We start from the raw sequence: 19682 nt of genomic DNA on the forward strand, positions 1-19682 counted from the left end.
GCATTGTTTTGTAATAGCATTATTACTAATTTTGAATACTTGGAAGACTATGATACTGCGAGACCACAATCCCATCATAGTTGTTAGCTGTTGGTGAGAGATATATGGAACATCACAATGACTATTTTAATATCAAACTAGATTTGCGGGTAGATTTTCATTTTATAAATATATAATACCATCGCAAAACTTTAAAAGATATTTACATTTTAGTGTTATATATTGTGTAAATCTATAATGTTATTGGTTATGTTTCTTATTCGATATTATTAATGTATAATGATTTGTTTTATATATTTTACTTTATTATTAATTGTTATTATATATTAATATATTTTCGAGTTTGGTAAAATAAATTCATAGTATGAAATAAAAAATTGAGAATCTCCTTCATTTTTTCTAATTTTTACAGACTGAATACAATACATTTTAAAATTTTATTTAGTTATACTATAAAACTGATATTTTCTTAGCATAATTTATATTTCTATGTTATTTATTTTAGTATATTGTGGGATTTTATAAGTAAATACATTATAATAATACTATATTATTAATTATGAAATCAATCGCTGCATTAATTTAAAAATATTTTAAAATTTTACTAAGATTTTGTTAGGTTTTTTCAACATATTTTGTTATAAGTAAAAATAAAATTTAAATTTACAGTTAAAATTTATTTATTAATACCTATATAATTTATAAGATTTTTTAGAAATGTTATATATTAAATAGATTAACTTAAATAGTCAAATAGATGTAATTGATATAATATGAATTTTTATGGTATTTCTTTTAATAAAGAAGATATAGAATATAATTATAAAATTTGAACAATAGCATACATTTTTATTTTATTTTCTTTTATAATAAAATTTTATTTAAATTAATGTATAATAGTATATATTATTAATTACGAAATTAATCAATGGTATTAATTTAAATAAAATATTTTAAATTTTTAGAAAGATTTTGTTAGATTTTTTTCAACATTTTGTTATAACTAAAAATAAAATTTAAATTTACAGTTAAAATTGATTTTTTATTAATATCTTTATATATTGAATAGATTAATATAAATAATTAAATAAATGTAATTAATGAAATTGATCTAATAAGGCTAGTATGACTTTTTTATGGTAGATAAAAATGATACTTCTCTTTTAATAGAAAAGATATTGTCTCCATTTTATTTTGAAAGATAGCTTCAAAGATATTTTGTTTCAGAATAGCAATGATTAACTGTTTTTTGGTTATTTTTGTTGTACCTGAGTGGTTTTAGTAAAAGTAAAAAAGAAATTTAATCTGTATGTTTGTATTAAAACATAGTATAAAAAAAGATTTTTAACATAAACACCTAGGGCTGTTCAATATGGCAAAACCGAACCGTACCGAACCGAACCAAACCGAAATAGATAATATGGTTTGGATTTGGTATATACCATACAAACCGAATGGATATGATTTTTAAAAAACCGTAGGATTTGGATATGGTTCGGTATATAACCGATAAAACCGAATAAATCGAATAAAACCGATCAAAAAATAGAAACATGTAATATATACATATGTATATATTTTATGACAACATATGAAAATCATAAGTTACTTTTTTTGCTAATAACTATTACCATATTTTTTACGGTAATAAAATAGTCCTGATTTGTAAAACACTTGAACTATAATTAAATAACAATTCATCGCAAACATGCGTCTTATTTTCTTAATCTTCTTTTGATCTTTTTGCTTTAATTTAGCATTGACTAAATTGAAATAAAGATTATAAATTTGATGATAACAATTAGTGGAAATTCTTCACAATTTTTTTTTATCTATAAACGAATAGAGTTTCATGTTTAATAGAAGAAACATGACTTTGATGAACGCTAAATATGAAAGAATATAATAACTTATTTTTTGTGCTTCGTGCTTCTGTTTTATTTTTTGTTTTTTTATTTTTATTATCAAAATTTTGAGCTTTGATTTTAATTATAGATTTTATTATTTTATTAGATGATAGAAACATTTTTTATTTTTGTTCTTTTATTTAAACTTATAATATTTTTTAATAAATGAATGTGTTGACAACAAGACTCTAAAATTCATATAATATGATCCCAAAATAAAGAATTATGTTTTTTTGGTATAAAACCGAATAAACCAAAAACCGATGGTATATAAACCGAACCGAACCGAAGTAAATATGGATTTAGAATGGTAGTTATATTTTACTAACCGAAAAACCGAAAAAACCGAACCGAAACCAAACCGATATCCGGATTGAACACCCCTAAAACCCCCCCCCCCCCCCCCCCCCCCCCCCCTCCCCCCCCCCCCACAATTAAAACCCCCCAATTAATGATTCAATGAATAAATCCCTCCGGTCACTTTTCTTAACGATCCGACCCCTCCATAGATGGCGATGTTAAAGGCGGTTAATTGTTGTTAAGTGCAAAACACAGTGGTTCATTTATGAAAAATAAAATGTGACAGCTTTCGTATTTCTCCTTCTTCTTGTTCTAAAATCCCCAAAATCAAAAATTTTAGGGTTCTTATAAATAGATATTTCGGTTCTTAAGTTTTCGATTGTTCTTATGTTTTACCTAGGAAGTGTCAATATAGATCAGCGGCAATTGTTGATATGGAAGAATTTTTGTTGAAGCTCATATGGAAGAATTTTTGTTGCCTTGGCTGAGAAACAATCTATGGTGGTTTCATTATTGAGGGATCCAGCGGTAGCATCAGAAAATTAAACATGTAATGACGGAAACACACACCACCGGTGAAGCACAGTTAACTGATCCGAGCAGTAGTGGATCAAGGCTTTTGATGGACTCGGCGTTTATGAAACAGACATGGCCTGTAAAAAAAAAAAAATGATGGAGCTGAAGAAAGACTTTCTTGATATGAAAAGACATAAGTGAGATTACTGATGTCTTGGAGAGTATTAGAGCTAAGTTTTAGAAGTGTTGTTGGTTTCTTTTGGTCTAATTGTTGTTGTTTGTGGTGTTAAGATTCATATGTTTTTGGTGTCGCTTATTGTTGCTGTTGGTGTCATCTGGTCATATTGTGTCTTAATTGGTGTCATGTGTTTACATTTTGTCATGTTGTCTTCAAGTTATTAAGTCATCAAAATACAAAGCTAATATAAGACATATTTTACGACCCTAACTTGTAACACAAGTAACTGGATCAAGAAGAGCTTTATTATCAATCACGGATAGAAAAATCTTTGGACTCAGATGATGAGAATGCGCAAGGGGTTGGATCAAAAGGACTAAAGCATTCGGTTTCATCGCGTGTTATGTCTTTTAACTATACTGAATTCGCCAACAAGCTCAACGCTAAATGAACCACTTCGACTTGTGCTGCTACAGAGTTCTAGCTCTCTGATCTGCAAACTGCAACAGCTAACTTCGCACCTGATAATTTACTTGGAGAAGGCTCAATAGGACGTGTTTACAGAGCAAGGTCACAACATGTTGGTCTACGAGTGCTTCAGGAACGGCTCACTACACGAGTTTCTTCATTTGTCAGATTGTTTCAGTAAACCTTTGACTTGGAACACAAGAGTCAGAATCGCCTTGGAAACGCTTGAGCCGTCGAGTACGTTCTTAAATAGAAAAACACACACATAAACGTCTTAATGACCATGTTGTTTTGTTTTTGTGTAGATATCTACACGAAGCATGTTCACCGTCTGTGATGCATTATGCATAAGAAGATAAATTCTTTTAATGTTTTGCTAGACGCGAAACTCAAGGGTAAAACTACATGACATTCTAATTAAACAGTGTGTTGTTTATGTACAAATCGTGTTGTTTTATGACTTTCCAAATAAGCTGTGTTTGAATTTGACAGACAAATAACGGAGGGTTTAATTCGTTAAGGAAAATCACTTGGGGTTTTATTCGTTAAATCATTAATTGAAGGGTTTGTATCTGAAAAAAAAATTAACTGGGGGGTTTTTTACATTAAAAACCCTATAAAAAACAAAGGGGTAAGTTTTACGTAATCTATTTTTCTTCGATTTTGTGTTTGTTTTTTTGGTTGGTCAATGTAAGCGTGAGAACGTATCAGCAGAGATCTTAATGATCAGCCTTTTCGCAAATATGGACTGCGATTATTAATCCACTTATTTTCCAACTTTTCCTAAGGACTAGTGGACTACAAGGGATGAATTGAAACTTAGGGTGTCATGGTTATATAACATAGGTATTTGTTTTTTTTGGGTAAAATATAGGTTTTTGTTTTGGTAGGAAAATATATTTGTTGACTTTTATTTCTTAAGAGAAGATATTTTTTTTGAACGAGTTTATCTATCCAAAGACCAAGAGTCAAACCCTGCATACTCGAGTGCTCTTATAACAGTTTTAAAGTTAGGTTATGTCAACTTTGAGCAGCGATTCATGTCCCATATGTTCCAGGCTTACAGCTGTTGATAGATATAGTAATGATATTTTGTGAATTTTGTTAATAACACGTTCTTGACGTGTTTATCTTTGTGACTTATAAATATTGTATTGTCGCATAACTAATCGCTAAATTATACCACGGTTTGTCTTTGATCTATTATTCAATCAATCAATCAATCGTATAATTTCACTGAGAACCAGTCGTTTTAACGTTTGTAATATATATCTCCAAACATGTTATAGTATCTTTTATAGTTTCAGGGCTGATGTGTCTTTAACTAATTAAACTAGATTTTGATCCGCGCGGTTGCGCGGAATTATTTATATTTATATTTATAATTTTAGCATCATTTATATTTATAATTTATGTCTCAAAATTAAATTTGATGATATTTTGTAAACTTCGGTTTACGTAGTATAATAATGGTTCAATTTTATATAAATTTGACTTTGGGTTGTTTTGGGTTTTGTTATTTTAGTTTTTGGCTTTGTTCAAAGAACAATGTTAGGAATCCAAAATTTTGAGTTCAATTCGAGCGCATGGATCTAAATTTAGATATGAAATTATGTGAAATTAATTATAAGAATATTCTTGAAATCGTTAAAATAAATATATGTTGAGCAATACAAAACTTATTTATTATATTTTCAGTTTAAACAATATTATAGGTTGGCTATTTAAAATATATATCGTTTTAATTACACGAAAAGTTGTTCAAAATATATGGTTACATATGTTTATAGTATAACAAAAAATATCTTTTGTTTTCAGAATTTAAACAAACAATGTACAAATTTAAAATTGTGAAATTTATAGTATAACAATAATCAATCATTTATTCATCTTTTAATTTAGAATGATATGCCAAATGATTTTTTTTCTATTCAGAATAAAGATTTATTTTGTTCATTCTGAATTTAAAAATTGAAAGCTGGGATATAATTTATCTAATATAAAATTGAAATGTGTAGAAAATGTACTGGAAAATCTATGGACGATATATGGTATATGTTAATATTCATGGTTTTGGTATGTAACGTATTATTTATTTGTTATATATAGTGTATATAGTTTCTTTTACTAAGGTATACCAATTATATTATAAGATTCAAAAGGCATGTCACGTTTGGAACATTAAGAAGGTTAAATAATATTAGTGAGGTAGGATAGGAGGGTTACAAAATACACGGGAGGATTAGGATTAGATACTACTGAATATATAGTCATCTATAAAATTAAAATTATGTAAGGGTAGCCAACCTACAACCTAAAATTTTTTATACCACATTTATCAAACTTCGTTTCTATAGTAATACAAACCTTTGTTTTAAAATTTCTATGTGTAAGCGAAATTTAAATAACAATAATTAGTAGACAATATTTAAGGAGGTAGCTATGCGGTAATATTTTAGTTTCCAAATATTATCTTAATTAGATTGAATTATTTTAGGTAAGTCCATAATTTAATATTAAGTCACAACATATTTAATAGGTCCAAATTTAAAACATGCCAAAGTAAATTTTAAATAGGACTCTATTTTAATAGAGTAGATTAAAATCGTAACGTTCATAACTGGTAGGCAAGTAATTATAGGGTCTATAAGCTATTCAAGATGTTAAAAGACGCTGGTAAGCCAACATCTGAACTTATTTAACTAACTATTGTTGTTGTTATACATAACCGATAAGTAAGCTCTGCTCTCTAAGATGCTAAATTATCTGATTGGTTGTCATAAAAAGTATAAAAATTCACTACCATACGCGATCGAGACGTTACAATGCTGGTTGCCTTTTTTCTGTCAAGCTAGTGGGGACAAAATCTTCAAAATAACTCAGATGTCTCGCTACCAGAAAAAAAAAGAACTCGGACATTACCAGAGGCGGAGGTAGTAAAGGGTAAGTGGGGTCAGCTGACCCTACTAATTTTTAAAAAATATTTATTTTCGTTTAAGAAAAAAATTATTAACCCTATTAAAATATAAAATTTGACCCCACAAAAAATATAATTTCACTAAAATAGTTACAAACATTAAAAACTAAAGTTATAATTTATAGTTTTAATGGTTTATAAATTATATTTTTGAAAAAAATATTTCTGACTCCGGTATAAAAAATTTATGGCTCCCCACTAACGTTACATTGTTCGATTCTTTTGGTAAACATTTTTATCTGTTATAAATTAATTTGTGTAATGATGATGAAGCTGTCCATACAATGGATTGTGCGGCAATTAGTTTAGGGTCCCCCCTCCAAAAAAAAATCAGTGAACCTAAAATCCCATATATGTTAATTGAGGATTTTTTAAAAATTTATAACCTAAATTTTGTCAAAATTAAAAAAAAAAAAATCATCTTATGTGGTACTTGTGTATGATTTCTAAATCTCATTTCAAAAAATTCTAGAGCATCTTATATAAACTATAGTTTAAAAATTATACTCTCTAGCAAAATAATATTTTGCAGGCTATAGTTGGTCGCATATATCAAATTTTTATTGTTTCGCAAGCTTTCCTTCAATAAAACATATTAAATTATCTAATGTGATTAAAATATATATATAGCAATTAATGATTTTAAACAATAAAGTTTTGATAACAATTTGTATACTTTTTATCATTTTTGTTTATTTCTTTACTATTAAAATAAATTACATAATTACATTAATCATATAATAAAAATCTAGATTTTTTTATATGTTGTATTTTGAATTTTTCAAAACGAGTATAAATTACTAAAACTGTTAAAAGTCTCACATAAACTTTTATGATCAAGGTTTAAATGTTTTTCTATATTAAGATACAATCATTATAAGCCATATGAAGAAATAATTTTATTTTAATAGGTTTTTATGTTAATATATATATATACATATATTTCATATCGTTTAAATTAAACGATACATCGTATGAAAATGTATACTTATATTTTTATATTTTCATTGAACATATATTGAAAAGTTAATATTTTAATTTTGAAATCTTTATTGTTTTTAAAATGATTATAAATTATTGAAATGATCTCACATTAAAAAAAACATTGGTGTAAACTTTTGTAACACAAATATGCAAATAATCATAAAATCATATGAGTAGAAACTTCATTTAATCCATATTAAAAGTGCACTATATATATATATATGTTAATATCATTTAAATTTAATTATATATCATATACAATAGATAAGATTGATTGTTTTGATTTATTTACTCTAAAATGATTGCGAATAAACAAGAGTGATAGTTTGATTTATATGCGCACGACAATTTATTACATAATAGTAACTTATTTTTTAGTTATTTAATATTTATACTTATTATTTCATTATTTCATAATATGCAGAAAAACATAAAATAAATAATAAATATAAAATATTTATTCTGCAAAATGTGCAGATCTTAACCTAAGTATGTATATTTCAAATCATAAGCATTTTCTAAATCTCAGATCAAAACAAACAAACGAAATGAGAATAAACTTCAAAATCAATATTTATATCGAACAATAAACAAAATGAAAAAGAGAAAAATATTGAAGATAGATATGATTGGCACGTGAACGTTAACTTCTCATAACCATAATTAATTTTTAAATTACTAAATCATGATATAATACCGAGCTGACATAGGTTCATTGTAATCAAATAGACCCGAGATTTTTCGACCTAAACTTTAGGTTCTTATGCGGTAAGTGATTTTTTAACCAATATTTTTTTAAAAAATGGGATCAACTCATTAGTAAACAAATTATGTAAGTAACAAAAAGTTCAAAAAAAATTGTTTAAATACCAAAATATTAATTAAATCAAGAATATAAATTTATTTTTTCGTATAATATTTTTAAAATAATTTTTATATAAATTTATTATGCGTCTTGTCCTGGTAAAATTATATTTCCCTAAACTCTTTCCAAACGATCAAATGAATTTCACGTGTTCCACTTTTGTTCTGCTTAATTTAGAAAATTATTGATTTTATTTTTTCTACGCGAGCCTAACTCGTTCGTTCATTCTTCTGAAATCCCAACCCTTCGAAATTGACCACTCCACTAAAAAGAGTATACAAAAAGTCAAATATTTTTCTTAGAAGACCTAATTTTTCAAACACTTCTTCGTTGACCTGTGGCATCACTCCCTCGTGTATAAATAGCATTCCCGTCCTTGGTTACTCTTCATCCAAATACATTCATACACATACAAACACACGCAACACACATTCCCATACAAAAAAAATTGTTTGCAATTTCTCTCCTTTAAATTCTAGCAAGGCGATAAAAGAATGAATACATTCAAGATATCCCATTTCGTTTTGGTGATCCTAATGGTTTTAGCCATTGGTATAACACTTAGTGAACCGCTAAGGGTTGAGGCGAACCACAGAGACAGATATGGTCGGTTGATAGCCTCTACACGGGGGAGAAAAGGTTGGAGCCGTACAAGTGCAGCAATGACATGTGACAAAAGCCCCCGAGTATGTCGTCTCAAAGGAAGTTCAGGCCGTGCTTGCTGTCGTAAGAGGTGTGTGGACTTGAGGACCAACAAATTGAACTGTGGAAGGTGTGGGAAAAGCTGTCAATACTCGGAGATTTGTTGCAACGGGTATTGTGTAAACCCAATGTTTGATAAGAGACATTGTGGAGGTTGCTTTAAGAAGTGCAACAAAGGGAGATCGTGTGCCTATGGAATGTGCAGCTATGCTTAAAGAAACAATGGGGGTACTAAGGTTATTGAGAAAAAGTTTAATTTGTTGGTTTAAATTGGATTACATTCATATTACAATCTGTAATAAATAAATAGAAAACATTATATCTATAGCTTACACAAGGGTGGTCAAATTGTTATTAAAATTCCGAAGGGTCCTGTAAAAGTTTGTCATCATTTTATTGTTTAATTTCCATGTTCTTGTGTCATGTAAAAAACCAATGTACTAATCTTCAATGACGTTTTCAGTTTCTTATGCTAGTTTCGTTTATTATTATTATTATTATTTTTTTTTTTTGACGTCGAGTTTCGTTTATTATTATTATGAATCCTAAACATTATATATAGTATTACTAAGTTAGACGGTGTCATGAATGTTTCATTCAATAGCCTTTTGTCACATTTTAGTAGGTTTTGGTGTGCTGTAACTATTACGAAAACCAATATCAAAGAATTTAAAGAATTCCAAGAGAATTCATCTCATTATTATTTTGTATCTAAATATAACACATCTGCTAGAGATCATTTTATCTAGGGGAGATTAATTCATTGCCTGAACTCCTCTTGTTAAATAAAAAGTATCATTAATTTTATCCTTACATATTATTTTATTTTATAAAAAGAGTTATTATATGAAGAATAAAATAACATAATAAATTTTTTTTTTTTCAAAGTAAAATTTCTGTTCTCACAAAAACAACATATAAAACAAAACAAAAAAATCCTAAATTTTAACTTTGATGATAATTACCATTGGTCTCTTTTTTTTTTTTTGAGAATTTGAGATCTAGTCATTTCAAAACAAATATAATTAGAAATGCAATAGTCTTACACTCTGTATATTTATTATTTTTACATAGACTTGAAGGTTTTAGTAATTATACTTTGTTCTTAAAATCCGACATTATCGTATTCCTGTTTTACTCTATGATTTTAAACCGACATCTAAGAATGTGAATGTACATATTTTGGCGGAAGTTGACTTTTCTGCCTATAAAAAACGATAATAGTGCCATTTGTTAATTGCCGTCTCAGATAGTATTCTATATATGTTACTTGTTTTCAGTCGTATTCAAATAAAAGAGCATTATATTAAACAAGTTGAAGTATAAATAGCAAAGTCAAAACCAACCCATCGTCATCTCAAGCTCGTGCAATCACGTCTACCTATAACTAAGAGCATCGACCGAAGAAGTACTTCTTTAACAATTTAAATTCAAATGATGGGGTAAGTTTCATTTCATTGGTCGGCCCTACTATCCGTGTGTCCCACCTTCTCATCTTTCATAAACTACATAAAAATTCATATACTTAAAGGCAAATTAATGATTGTATATTGTCTAGCTCATATATATGTCGTGTATATATATATTTGCTCACACATAGTTCAAATCAAGCGTCTCCATCTTCAAGCAAAAATGGCTTCTCTTTTGTTAACAGTTTCACTTCTCTTTGCAGCTTTCTCTTATCCTCTTGTAGAGGCTGCTTATTATAGTAATAGTTACTACACCACCCCAAAACCATTACTAAACCCAATCGATTCTTGCTGGCGTAGAAACCCTAACTGGGCATCTAACCGCCGCGCTCTAGCCGATTGCGCGGTTGGGTTCGGTAAAGCCGCAATAGGGGGCAAATACGGGTCAGTCTACGTGGTTACAAACCCATCGGACAACCCTGAAAACCCTAGACCTGGAACCCTAAGGCACGCCGTGATTCAATCTAAACCGCTATGGATCACATTCGCACGTGACATGGTCATAGTGTTGCAAAACGAGCTCATCATGAACAGCTACAAGACTATCGACGGAAGAGGAGCCAAGGTGGAAATCGCATACGGGGCATGCATAACGGTCCAACATTTGAACCATATCATTATACATGGGATAAGTATCCATGATTGTAAACCGGGTAAGTCGGGTCGGGTGCGCAGCAGTCCGACCCATATTGGAAGTAGGAAAGGATCGGACGGTGACGCAATCGCCATATTTGATTCTTCACATATTTGGATCGATCATTGTTTCTTTTCTCGGTGTCAAGATGGTTTGATCGATGTGCTTCATGCTTCGACGGCCGTCACTATTTCTAATAATTACTTCACACAGCACGATAAAGTAAGCATCTAAATTTTACATTGTAATTTTTACAAATTAATAGCGAGTATATATTCTGAATACTGATGTTATTTTTCCATATGTGATAATGAAGGTGATGTTGCTCGGCCATAATGACAATAATGTGGAAGATCGGATTATGCGAGTTACAATTGCATTCAACCATTTTGGACCGGGTCTCATTGAGAGAATGCCTAGGTATACATTATATACACGTTATCAATGTCTTACCAGAATAAAATCTTGAAATTGCTGACATGTATATGGGGTTGATGACGTGACAGAGTGAGGCTAGGGTATGCGCATATAGCTAACAATAGATACGAGAAGTGGCAAATGTATGCAATCGGAGGAAGTGCTAATCCAACTATCTTCAGCGAAGGCAACTACTTCGTTGCTTCTGATGACCCTAGCAAAAAACAGGTAATTAAACGTTAAAAAGATATGTATGTATGTATGTATAATTTATATCGAAATTTTGAATTCTACAACTAAAACACACACACACACACACACACATATATATATATATATATATATATATATGAAGAAAAAAACGATTAATAATTACGGTTGGAATATCCCACAATAACATGAAATCAATAACGTATTTATAAAATATATTGAGATGTATATATTCATTATCAATTGATTTTAAGAAGGAAGAGCTTGTTATTTGAAACTGGTGTCGTGATGCATGTGTGTAGGTGACAAAGAGAATAGAAAGCGGATATGATTCGAAAAGGTGGAAATGGAGAACATCAAAAGACGTTTTCAAGAACGGAGCTTACTTCGTGCAGTCTGGATACGGAACCGTCACGCCGTTGTACGGAAGAGCAGAGTGGTTTCCGGTGTCCCACGGCTCTCTCGTCCCTTCTCTCACTTCCTCCGCCGGCCCTCTCCGTTGCTACTCCGGCAGGACTTGCTGATTATTTATAATATTCATAAACATGTTTTGTTTTTGTGTTTTGTGTTTTGCTTTCAACATCGAGGCGGAATTCCTGTATCTGAGGTGTATTCTGTGAATTCTTCTTACCCGGGACGGAATTCAAATTTATGGAGGATCGATTATTTTTTTTTTAAAGTTTTTCTTTTTCAAGTTTGTTTTTATAAAGACTTGTATAATTCAGTTATGTATCTTTTAATCCAAAACTTGAGTCGCATAATTATAAAATTTGAAGTTGATCATGTGAAGAGTGTATATATATGATGGGTATGATGATATTTTTTATACGAAACGACAATAAGCGGAACTTTAAAGAAATTGATATATAGTACGCCCATAAGAAAAGTGATGATAATGCTATTCTCAAAAAGTATTATTGTTTTAAAAATATTACTACTAGCTCATTCTTTTCTAAAAAAAAATATTACTACTCATTCTCAGTCGTATTTAAATAGAGGCGCCGTATATTAACCAAAGTCAAGAATTAACAGAGAAATTCAATAACGTCATGGGCGCCATGTTGTATGCATCCGCCGATACAATGCATGTCAAAATGCATAATTGACTATGTTCTAAAATGACTAACAATCACTAATTTTTCTCTAAACTTAAATGCATTCTTACAAAATAAATGATTACGTAGATTCAAAACTGTACACATAAGGGAGTTGCAACGTATATATAGGAGATTTGGCAAAAAAAACTTATATATAGGAATAGAGTATAATTACAGTGATTACTTACCGATATTAACTACAAAGATAAATGTGATTGAGCATTTACAGGAGTCATATATGGGACTTGATCAATGGAAGATTACAAGTTTCCTCTAGCAGTAGATTCTCTAGCTGACCAGAACTATATGTCGTGTGTATATATTCCCGTTTCCCACACAGACAGTTTAACTCAAGCAAAATAGTATGGCTTCTTTCTTCTTAATAGTTTCACTTCTCTTTGCACTATTCTTCTCTCCTCTTGTTGAGTCACAAAATCCAATCGATTCTTGCTGGCGTACAAACCCTAACTGGGAATCAAACCGTCCTGCCCTAGCCGGTTGCGCGGTGGGATTCGGAAAATACGCGGCTGGGGGCAAAGACGGGTCGATCTATGTGGTCACAAGCTCAGAAGACGACCCTGAAAGCCCTAGCCCTGGAACCCTACGACATGCCGTGATCCAGACCGAGCCGCTATGGATCACATTCGAACATGACATGGGCATAGTGTTGAAAAACGAGCTCATCATGAACAGCAACAAGACCATTGACGGAAGAGGAGCAAAAGTGGAAATCGCGAACGGACCATGCATCACGATCCAACACGTGAGCCATGTCATTATACATGGTATAAGTATCCACCACTGCAAACCGGGTAAATCGGGTTTGGTACGGAGCACTCCGACTCATATTGGTAGACGGCAAGGATCGGACGGTGATGCAATCTCCGTGTTTAATTCGTCAAATGTTTGGATCGATCATTGTTACTTTTCCCAGTCTGAAGATGGATTGATCGATGTGGTACTTGGTTCTACTGCCGTCACTATTTCTAATAGTTACTTCACTCAGCATGATAAAGTAAGTATATCTATATACATTAAGTTGTAACTTTTTAAAACATTGAATATTAATTATTCTTTGATATTTATGAAGGTGATGTTGCTTGGGCATAACGACAACATTGTGGTAGATGAGAATATGAAAGTTACAATTGCATTCAACCACTTTGGACCGGGTCTCATCGAGAGAATTCCTAGGTATATAAATATATTTTACTAACTAAATTTAACTGAATGAGCATTAGAAAATGCTGACGTGGATATACAACTAATGACGTGGTAGGGTTAGGAGGGGGTTTGCCCATGTAGCAAACAATAGATACAATAAATGGCTAAAGTATGCGCTTGGAGGAAGTGCCGATCCAACCATTTTTAGTGAAGGCAACTACTTTCTTGCTCCTGATGACCCTAGCAAAAAACAGGTTTCGTCGTTTTATATTTATTTGTTAATATATAATATATATATATTATTAAACATATGGATTAATGTATTTGTTATCAATTGTTTTTGAGTCAAGAAAACTCCTTAATATAAAGGTGTTGTACATATATGAAGGTGACAAAGAGACTGGAGAGTGGAAATGATCGTAGCTGGAAATGGATTTCTTCAAAAGACGTTTTCTTGAACGGAGCTTACTTCGAGCCATCTAGCAACGGAAAAGTCACGCAGGTGTACGAAGGAGAAGAGGAGTTTTCGGTGTACGACGGCTCTCTCGTCCCTAATCTTACTTCTTCCGCAGGTCCTCTAAGTTGCTACTCCGGCAGGATCTGCTGATTAATTTATGTTACTGTGTTTTGCGATTTCTTTTTTTTTACGTCGGGACAACATTCAAATTATATTGGAAGATTTCTAGATCTGTTTTACGACATGGAAGCATCCAATGTTTACCCTTTCCTTGCCTTTTCCAAACTTGCTAGCACGTATACACATGAATTAAAAGAAACGGTCTGAAATCTGAACAAATATATATTATTAATTTAGTTGAAAAATATATACTTTAGAACTTTAGTTTTGTTTGAAAAACTTGCATATATATAATCATGTTAAAACGCAACAAAAGGTACAAAATTCTTTTATCCCAAACTTGTAGTATACACAAAATTAAAGATGAAAAGAAAAGGACAAAAGGGAACGAAACAGAAGAAAAGAAGAGTGTGCTCGTGCTTTTGCCTATTCTTTTTTAAAAACATGTTTTAATGCTTTTAAAAAATTCTGTTCTCGTTGCTTTGAACTCCACAAGTGACCGGAGCTTTGGCTCGCACTTTCCTCAAGTACCAAAATACTCCACCCCCAACGCCAATCGCTGCGGCCGCCGAAACCGCCGTCACCGTTCCTGGAAGAGACAAGTTGATCAGATCATATCAAGTCAAATAAGTATCTATTATCAAAATCAGAAACAAATTCATATGGTAATTATAGCAATCTTTATTAATTACCCGCGACTGCTCCAATGTGTTTATGCTTTACGAGGACAGGATCTGCGAAAAATATTAAGAGATTAAATATATGTAATAGTAAGTAGTAACATTTATAGTTGACATGAATATACCACATGTTAGAAAATGATTTTTTAATAATATTATAACAGGAAAATTAGTATTTGTCAGTAAGAAATACAATAGAACTGTGAAGGAAAGAATTTACCATTACAATGAGTAGTGATATTTCCTTGTTTGCAAAGACACAAAAAATTCTGCGTCCTCGTGTCAAATCCACAAACCCCACCACTTTTAGTGGTATCTTGGCAAAGAAGGCACTTCGTAGTCACCGGGAACTCGAAATCAACCCTAATCCCGTACTCTGGAAACTGATCATACGGTGCATTCCCAGCCCCCGTACTCCTCCAATACACACTTGTATATGTTGCACAGTTCTGTAGCATCAGCCTAAGAGACTGAGTTGCTTTCGGGTAATAAGAGCAACAAGAAACCCTAGAACCTAAAGCTGATCCACACTCGGGCAAATGTCTGCACAGGTAGCTCGAGCTATCGCATGACGAGTCGCACCTATCCGGAAACCTCTCGCAGAAGAGCGGTTTTGGCTCGACGATCACTTTCTCTGAATCGCAGTTGAAGAACAAGTAGTCGTTTTGAGGGGAGACAGTGAAGTGTGTGCTTGAATCTATGCTGAAAGATCTCGTGGGTCGAAAGTTATCTCGATCTTGACAGTTCCACATGAATGGATCAGATACAAGAAGGTGAGGATCAGAGTAGCTTATGGACTTAACAGGGTATTTACCGGATGGTGTTCTAAGTTCAAGCTTGGTGTTGTTGTCGGAGCAAATGAGCATGTGTCTGTAGTAAGGGCTGCCACAACCATCGTCGATGCCAAAGGGATAATTTATTGGAATGTTGCCGCAAGAAGATCTGCAGAGATGTGACTGGGATAATGTTGTTGATGGTTGAAGAAGAAGAATGGTCATGCAAATGGAGAGGAAGACAGAGTATGAGTGAAGTGGAGACATTATTTAGAATTATGGTTTCATTTGAGTTTTTGGGCAGATTTTAACTAAGAGATTATAATTTGGTGGTGTGAAGTGTTGAGTAAGCTTGGAATGACTTGCTAAGGAGTTTAAGAATCGACCTAGTCATGTGCTTTTCAATGGTTATATATATAAGGTTTATCTTGATGGCATTAAATTAAGAAACAAAAAAGAACATCACATGAATGAAATTAAAGTGAATAAATATAAGAATCACATTAGTTGGTATGATTATGTTGGGCGGCTTGGAAGCAGTTCACAGTTGACATGATCACATTTCTAAGCCCACATATTATAGAGAATGACATATTATATTCCGAATATCTTCTTCTTATTTTTTGTATTTCTTAAAAAGATTTTACTTAATTGATAATATTAAAAATCTGTTGGGAATATATCACTAAATATATAGGGATGAATAGGATCTATCGATCGTATAAGCCCGTTTTTCATGATAATTAAACCTAATTACATCAGAACCAGTGATCAACGTAACAACTCTGAGATGGAAAATCGTGTAAAGAAGGTAATCAAACTTAGTGATAGTAATTTTTGATTTTGTTATCGTAACTATTTCAAAATTTGTTGTATTTTTTAAGATGGCGGATTTAAAGAAAGTGACACTGGAGAATCAAAAGCTTAGAGAAGAAATGCTTACACTAACGTGGAATAATCAAGCCTCACTTGCAATGAGCGACGAAATATATGTACGGTAATTAACTCCGTGCAGTAACTCATTAGCTTAACTAATTTGTGAATTTGATTTTCGTGATGTTCCGCAATTAGATTTGTTTTTTTTTTAGTTGGCGAAATTACTAGCGGAGAATCAAAAGCAAAGTGAAGAAGTGCTTGCACTAATGAAGAGGAATAACGCTCTACTTAGGAAGCAATCCGCGTTATATGAAAAGGTAACAACGTTAATAATAACGTACGTAGATCATATCAATTAACATGAACAATAATGATAGTATATGATACTATTACTAACACTAGTAGAAAAAATGCTTATAGATACGAAATGGTGACGAAGAAACGTGACTATTTTTTAGTTACTCACGAAATTATCACGAAGTAAAAAACGTGACTAAAAAAGTCACGAAATTGTTACGAAGTAAAAAACGTGACTAAAAAAATCACGAAATAGTCACGAAACTAAAAACGTGACTAAAAAAGTCACGAATTTGCCACGAAGTTTTCGTGACTATATGATACCCTAAACCCTAGATGGAGCTTTAAACCCTAAAATCTTCACACAAACCTAAAAACATAATATTTTAACCTCAAATCTTCAAAACTAAACTCATGATTTGTTGTTTTTCATAACTTAAACTCAAATCTTAAATCTAAACTCCAAACACTATATACACCTAACTATAAACCTCAAAATACGATATATATACTACATACCCTAGATTAAAAACCCTAAGCCTTAATTTTAAAATAACTTTTCAGTTATTACAATATTCTTAAAATCAATATCTACAAAGGATCAAAATTTTCAAATCTATTTTTCAAATCTTAATCAAAAACTTTAAACATATAACATATAAATCCTATTTCCTTTCATACCCTAAAGTATAAAAACTAACTTCTAAACTTTTAACTAATTTTAATTATAAAATATAATAATTAATATATATTGATAAAAACTAACTTCTAAAATTTTAACTAATTTTAATTATAAAATATAGTAATTAATATTCCAAAACTTAATTTAAAATCTTAAATATAAACCTCAAACCCTATATACCACTCTATTTCTTATATCTATACTCTAAATCTTATATTTAAGTTTTAAATATATTTTTCCAAACTTCAGTTTCAAATTTTAAACTAAACCATATTTTATATCAAACACTAGACTCAATTTTGGACTTATGATGGAATTTTGGCACCAATTGCTCTTTTGAAGTTTATCATAAATATTATATATGTTAAAAACAAAGTAGAATAGGAAATCAATGGAAAAAATAGGAAATCAAATACATAAGATCTGATTGGTCAACATAAAAGCAGCCTATCAGATCCAAGGGCTCGGATCATGTTCTATATAACCACATCCATTGATAAAAGTGAATCTAACGGACCAAAATGCACTAAAGTAAAAAACACACTTTTTCTTCTATCTCTTTCTTCCTTTCTCTCCTCTTAACTGTTCGTATCCCCTATCTCTCCATCCGTCTTCGTGAATCTAAACTGTCTCAACAACCAACACCATCACATACCATCACCTCCGACACCATTATCTCAATCTCCACCTCCTCATTCATCACTTCTCTACCTGATTACTCTTTTTATTTATTTTTTCTATAATCTCAGTGTTTTTTCTTTTTTCAGATGCAGATTAAAACAAGAAGAGGATATGAAACAGATCGGGGGGGGGGGGGGGAGGAGGCAGAAGAAGCTTGACAGCAGAGGAGATAGAAGAAGCTTGATGGCGGTGGAGGCATAAGAAGCCTGACGGCGGAGAAGGCGTGGCGAGCATATCGGTTCGTCGGTTCAGCCGTAACACCGGTGGCTCTACCACCAGCAGACTCATCGCTTAACCCATGGCATCCAGAGCAGGTGGAGGTGTCGGTGTAAAATCTGATGGAGGTGTCGGTGGAGAAGCCGGTGGCGGAGCCGATGGTGGAGCGGTGGAGGCGTTGATATATATATATATATGTATGTAATTTTCTGTAAATATATGTAATTACGTATATTACATAATTTGTGTTTTCTGAATTAAATTACTAAAAAAATTATTTTTATTTTGTGTTTTTTTTTTTTTTTAAATATTTTTTGCAGATAGTCACGTAAAGTCACAATAAAAAAACGTGACTGAGTAGATACAATTGTTTTTATGACTAATGTGACAATTATAGTCACGAATGAAACTGTGTCCAACATGTGACTATTTTAGTCACGAATTATCACAGTTAATTTTGGTCACGACCGTATAGACACATTTTTTTTCCGTGACTTTTCGTGTCTATGATGTCATATAGTCACGAAAAATGAGTCTCAGTCACGAAAATTACCGTGTCTATATCAAAGTTTTCTACTAGTGTAACTAATGCATGGATATATATATTATAAGCAATAGAGGTCGAGAAATCCAAAGAGGCTCCTTATCTTTCCAGCCAATCCATCGAGAGAAACATCTCGTTGAGAAGTTGGAGAAAGGTTTCAGAAAGAGAAACAAGAAGTAGACTTCAATGATATGAGGAACCAAGAGAGTAATGGCTTATATATATTATGAATACGTACGTAGGCGTGTTGTTGTAATTTGTAGATGAGTGGAAAGAGTTGCTAAAGAGCCAAAGAGAAGGCAAACATCTTAGAGATTTTTAGTTTAGATTATTTTTGGGTTTGCAGCCACCTTCATGATCTTAGGATGTGTTTTTGATATCTTGCGAGAGTATCCAAATCTATTCTGTTAAAGAAGTTTTTCTTGTTTAGTTTGGATCAGAAATTCGGGTTTCAAAAAGCCCAATATA

At 31.5% G+C, this 19682-nt stretch overlaps 5 protein-coding genes across 5 annotated transcripts; 4 read left to right on the forward strand and 1 right to left on the reverse strand.

Annotated features, from left to right (window-relative positions):
- The first annotated feature begins 7899 nt into the window (after window positions 1-7899).
- On the forward strand, window positions 7900-9760 carry LOC106450746 (stigma-specific STIG1-like protein 1). The gene has a single exon (XM_013892482.3). It carries the CDS (start codon window positions 8690-8692, stop codon window positions 9110-9112), a length of 423 nt encoding a protein of 140 aa, XP_013747936.1. The 5' UTR covers window positions 7900-8689; the 3' UTR covers window positions 9113-9760.
- A 235-nt stretch (window positions 9761-9995) lies between these two features.
- Window positions 9996-12328, forward strand: LOC106450745 (putative pectate lyase 2). The gene is made up of 4 exons (XM_013892481.3): window positions 9996-11222; window positions 11317-11420; window positions 11507-11645; window positions 11930-12328. The coding sequence occupies exons 1-4, from the start codon at window positions 10437-10439 to the stop codon at window positions 12149-12151; spliced, it is 1251 nt and encodes a 416-aa protein (XP_013747935.2). The 5' UTR covers window positions 9996-10436; the 3' UTR covers window positions 12152-12328.
- A 202-nt stretch (window positions 12329-12530) lies between these two features.
- Window positions 12531-14615, forward strand: LOC125587466 (putative pectate lyase 2). Its single transcript, XM_048758035.1, has one exon. The coding sequence runs from the start codon at window positions 13089-13091 to the stop codon at window positions 13767-13769; it is 681 nt and encodes a 226-aa protein (XP_048613992.1). The 5' UTR covers window positions 12531-13088; the 3' UTR covers window positions 13770-14615.
- On the forward strand, window positions 13818-14495 carry LOC106454552 (putative pectate lyase 2). The gene is made up of 3 exons (XM_013896670.3): window positions 13818-13918; window positions 14004-14142; window positions 14277-14495. Exons 1-3 carry the CDS (start codon window positions 13818-13820, stop codon window positions 14493-14495), a joined length of 459 nt encoding a protein of 152 aa, XP_013752124.2.
- Window positions 14616-14669: 54 nt separating the features above from the next.
- On the reverse strand, window positions 14670-16682 carry BNAC05G09810D. The gene is made up of 3 exons (XM_013896667.3): window positions 15366-16682; window positions 15158-15199; window positions 14670-15054 (listed from the first exon to the last, which is right to left on the reverse strand). The coding sequence occupies exons 1-3, from the start codon at window positions 16183-16185 to the stop codon at window positions 14924-14926; spliced, it is 993 nt and encodes a 330-aa protein (XP_013752121.1). The 5' UTR covers window positions 16186-16682; the 3' UTR covers window positions 14670-14923.
- Window positions 16683-19682: the final 3000 nt, after the last annotated feature.

This window comes from Brassica napus, chromosome C5 (assembly GCF_020379485.1).
Source record: "Brassica napus cultivar Da-Ae chromosome C5, Da-Ae, whole genome shotgun sequence".
NCBI lineage: Eukaryota > Viridiplantae > Streptophyta > Magnoliopsida > Brassicales > Brassicaceae > Brassica > Brassica napus.

Excerpts from the sequence above, each read along its gene's own strand:
- LOC106450746 (XM_013892482.3), top strand. The coding sequence starts at position 8,690 with ATGAATACATTCAAGATATCCCATTTCGTTTTGGTGATCCTAATGGTT.
- BNAC05G09810D (XM_013896667.3), bottom strand. The coding sequence starts at position 16,185 with ATGTCTCCACTTCACTCATACTCTGTCTTCCTCTCCATTTGCATGACC. Across the intron at positions 15,200-15,365 it reads TATCACTACTCATTGTAATG|ATCCTGTCCTCGTAAAGCAT; the intron begins GTAAATTCTTTC and ends TATTTTTCGCAG. Across the intron at positions 15,055-15,157 it reads ACACATTGGAGCAGTCGCGG|GAACGGTGACGGCGGTTTCG; the intron begins GTAATTAATAAA and ends TGTCTCTTCCAG.
- LOC106454552 (XM_013896670.3), top strand. The coding sequence starts at position 13,818 with ATGTTGCTTGGGCATAACGACAACATTGTGGTAGATGAGAATATGAAA. Across the intron at positions 13,919-14,003 it reads CTCATCGAGAGAATTCCTAG|GGTTAGGAGGGGGTTTGCCC; the intron begins GTATATAAATAT and ends ATGACGTGGTAG. Across the intron at positions 14,143-14,276 it reads ATGACCCTAGCAAAAAACAG|GTGACAAAGAGACTGGAGAG; the intron begins GTTTCGTCGTTT and ends ACATATATGAAG.
- LOC106450745 (XM_013892481.3), top strand. The coding sequence starts at position 10,437 with ATGATTGTATATTGTCTAGCTCATATATATGTCGTGTATATATATATT. Across the intron at positions 11,421-11,506 it reads CTCATTGAGAGAATGCCTAG|AGTGAGGCTAGGGTATGCGC; the intron begins GTATACATTATA and ends ATGACGTGACAG. Across the intron at positions 11,646-11,929 it reads ATGACCCTAGCAAAAAACAG|GTGACAAAGAGAATAGAAAG; the intron begins GTAATTAAACGT and ends GCATGTGTGTAG.
- LOC125587466 (XM_048758035.1), top strand. The coding sequence starts at position 13,089 with ATGGCTTCTTTCTTCTTAATAGTTTCACTTCTCTTTGCACTATTCTTC.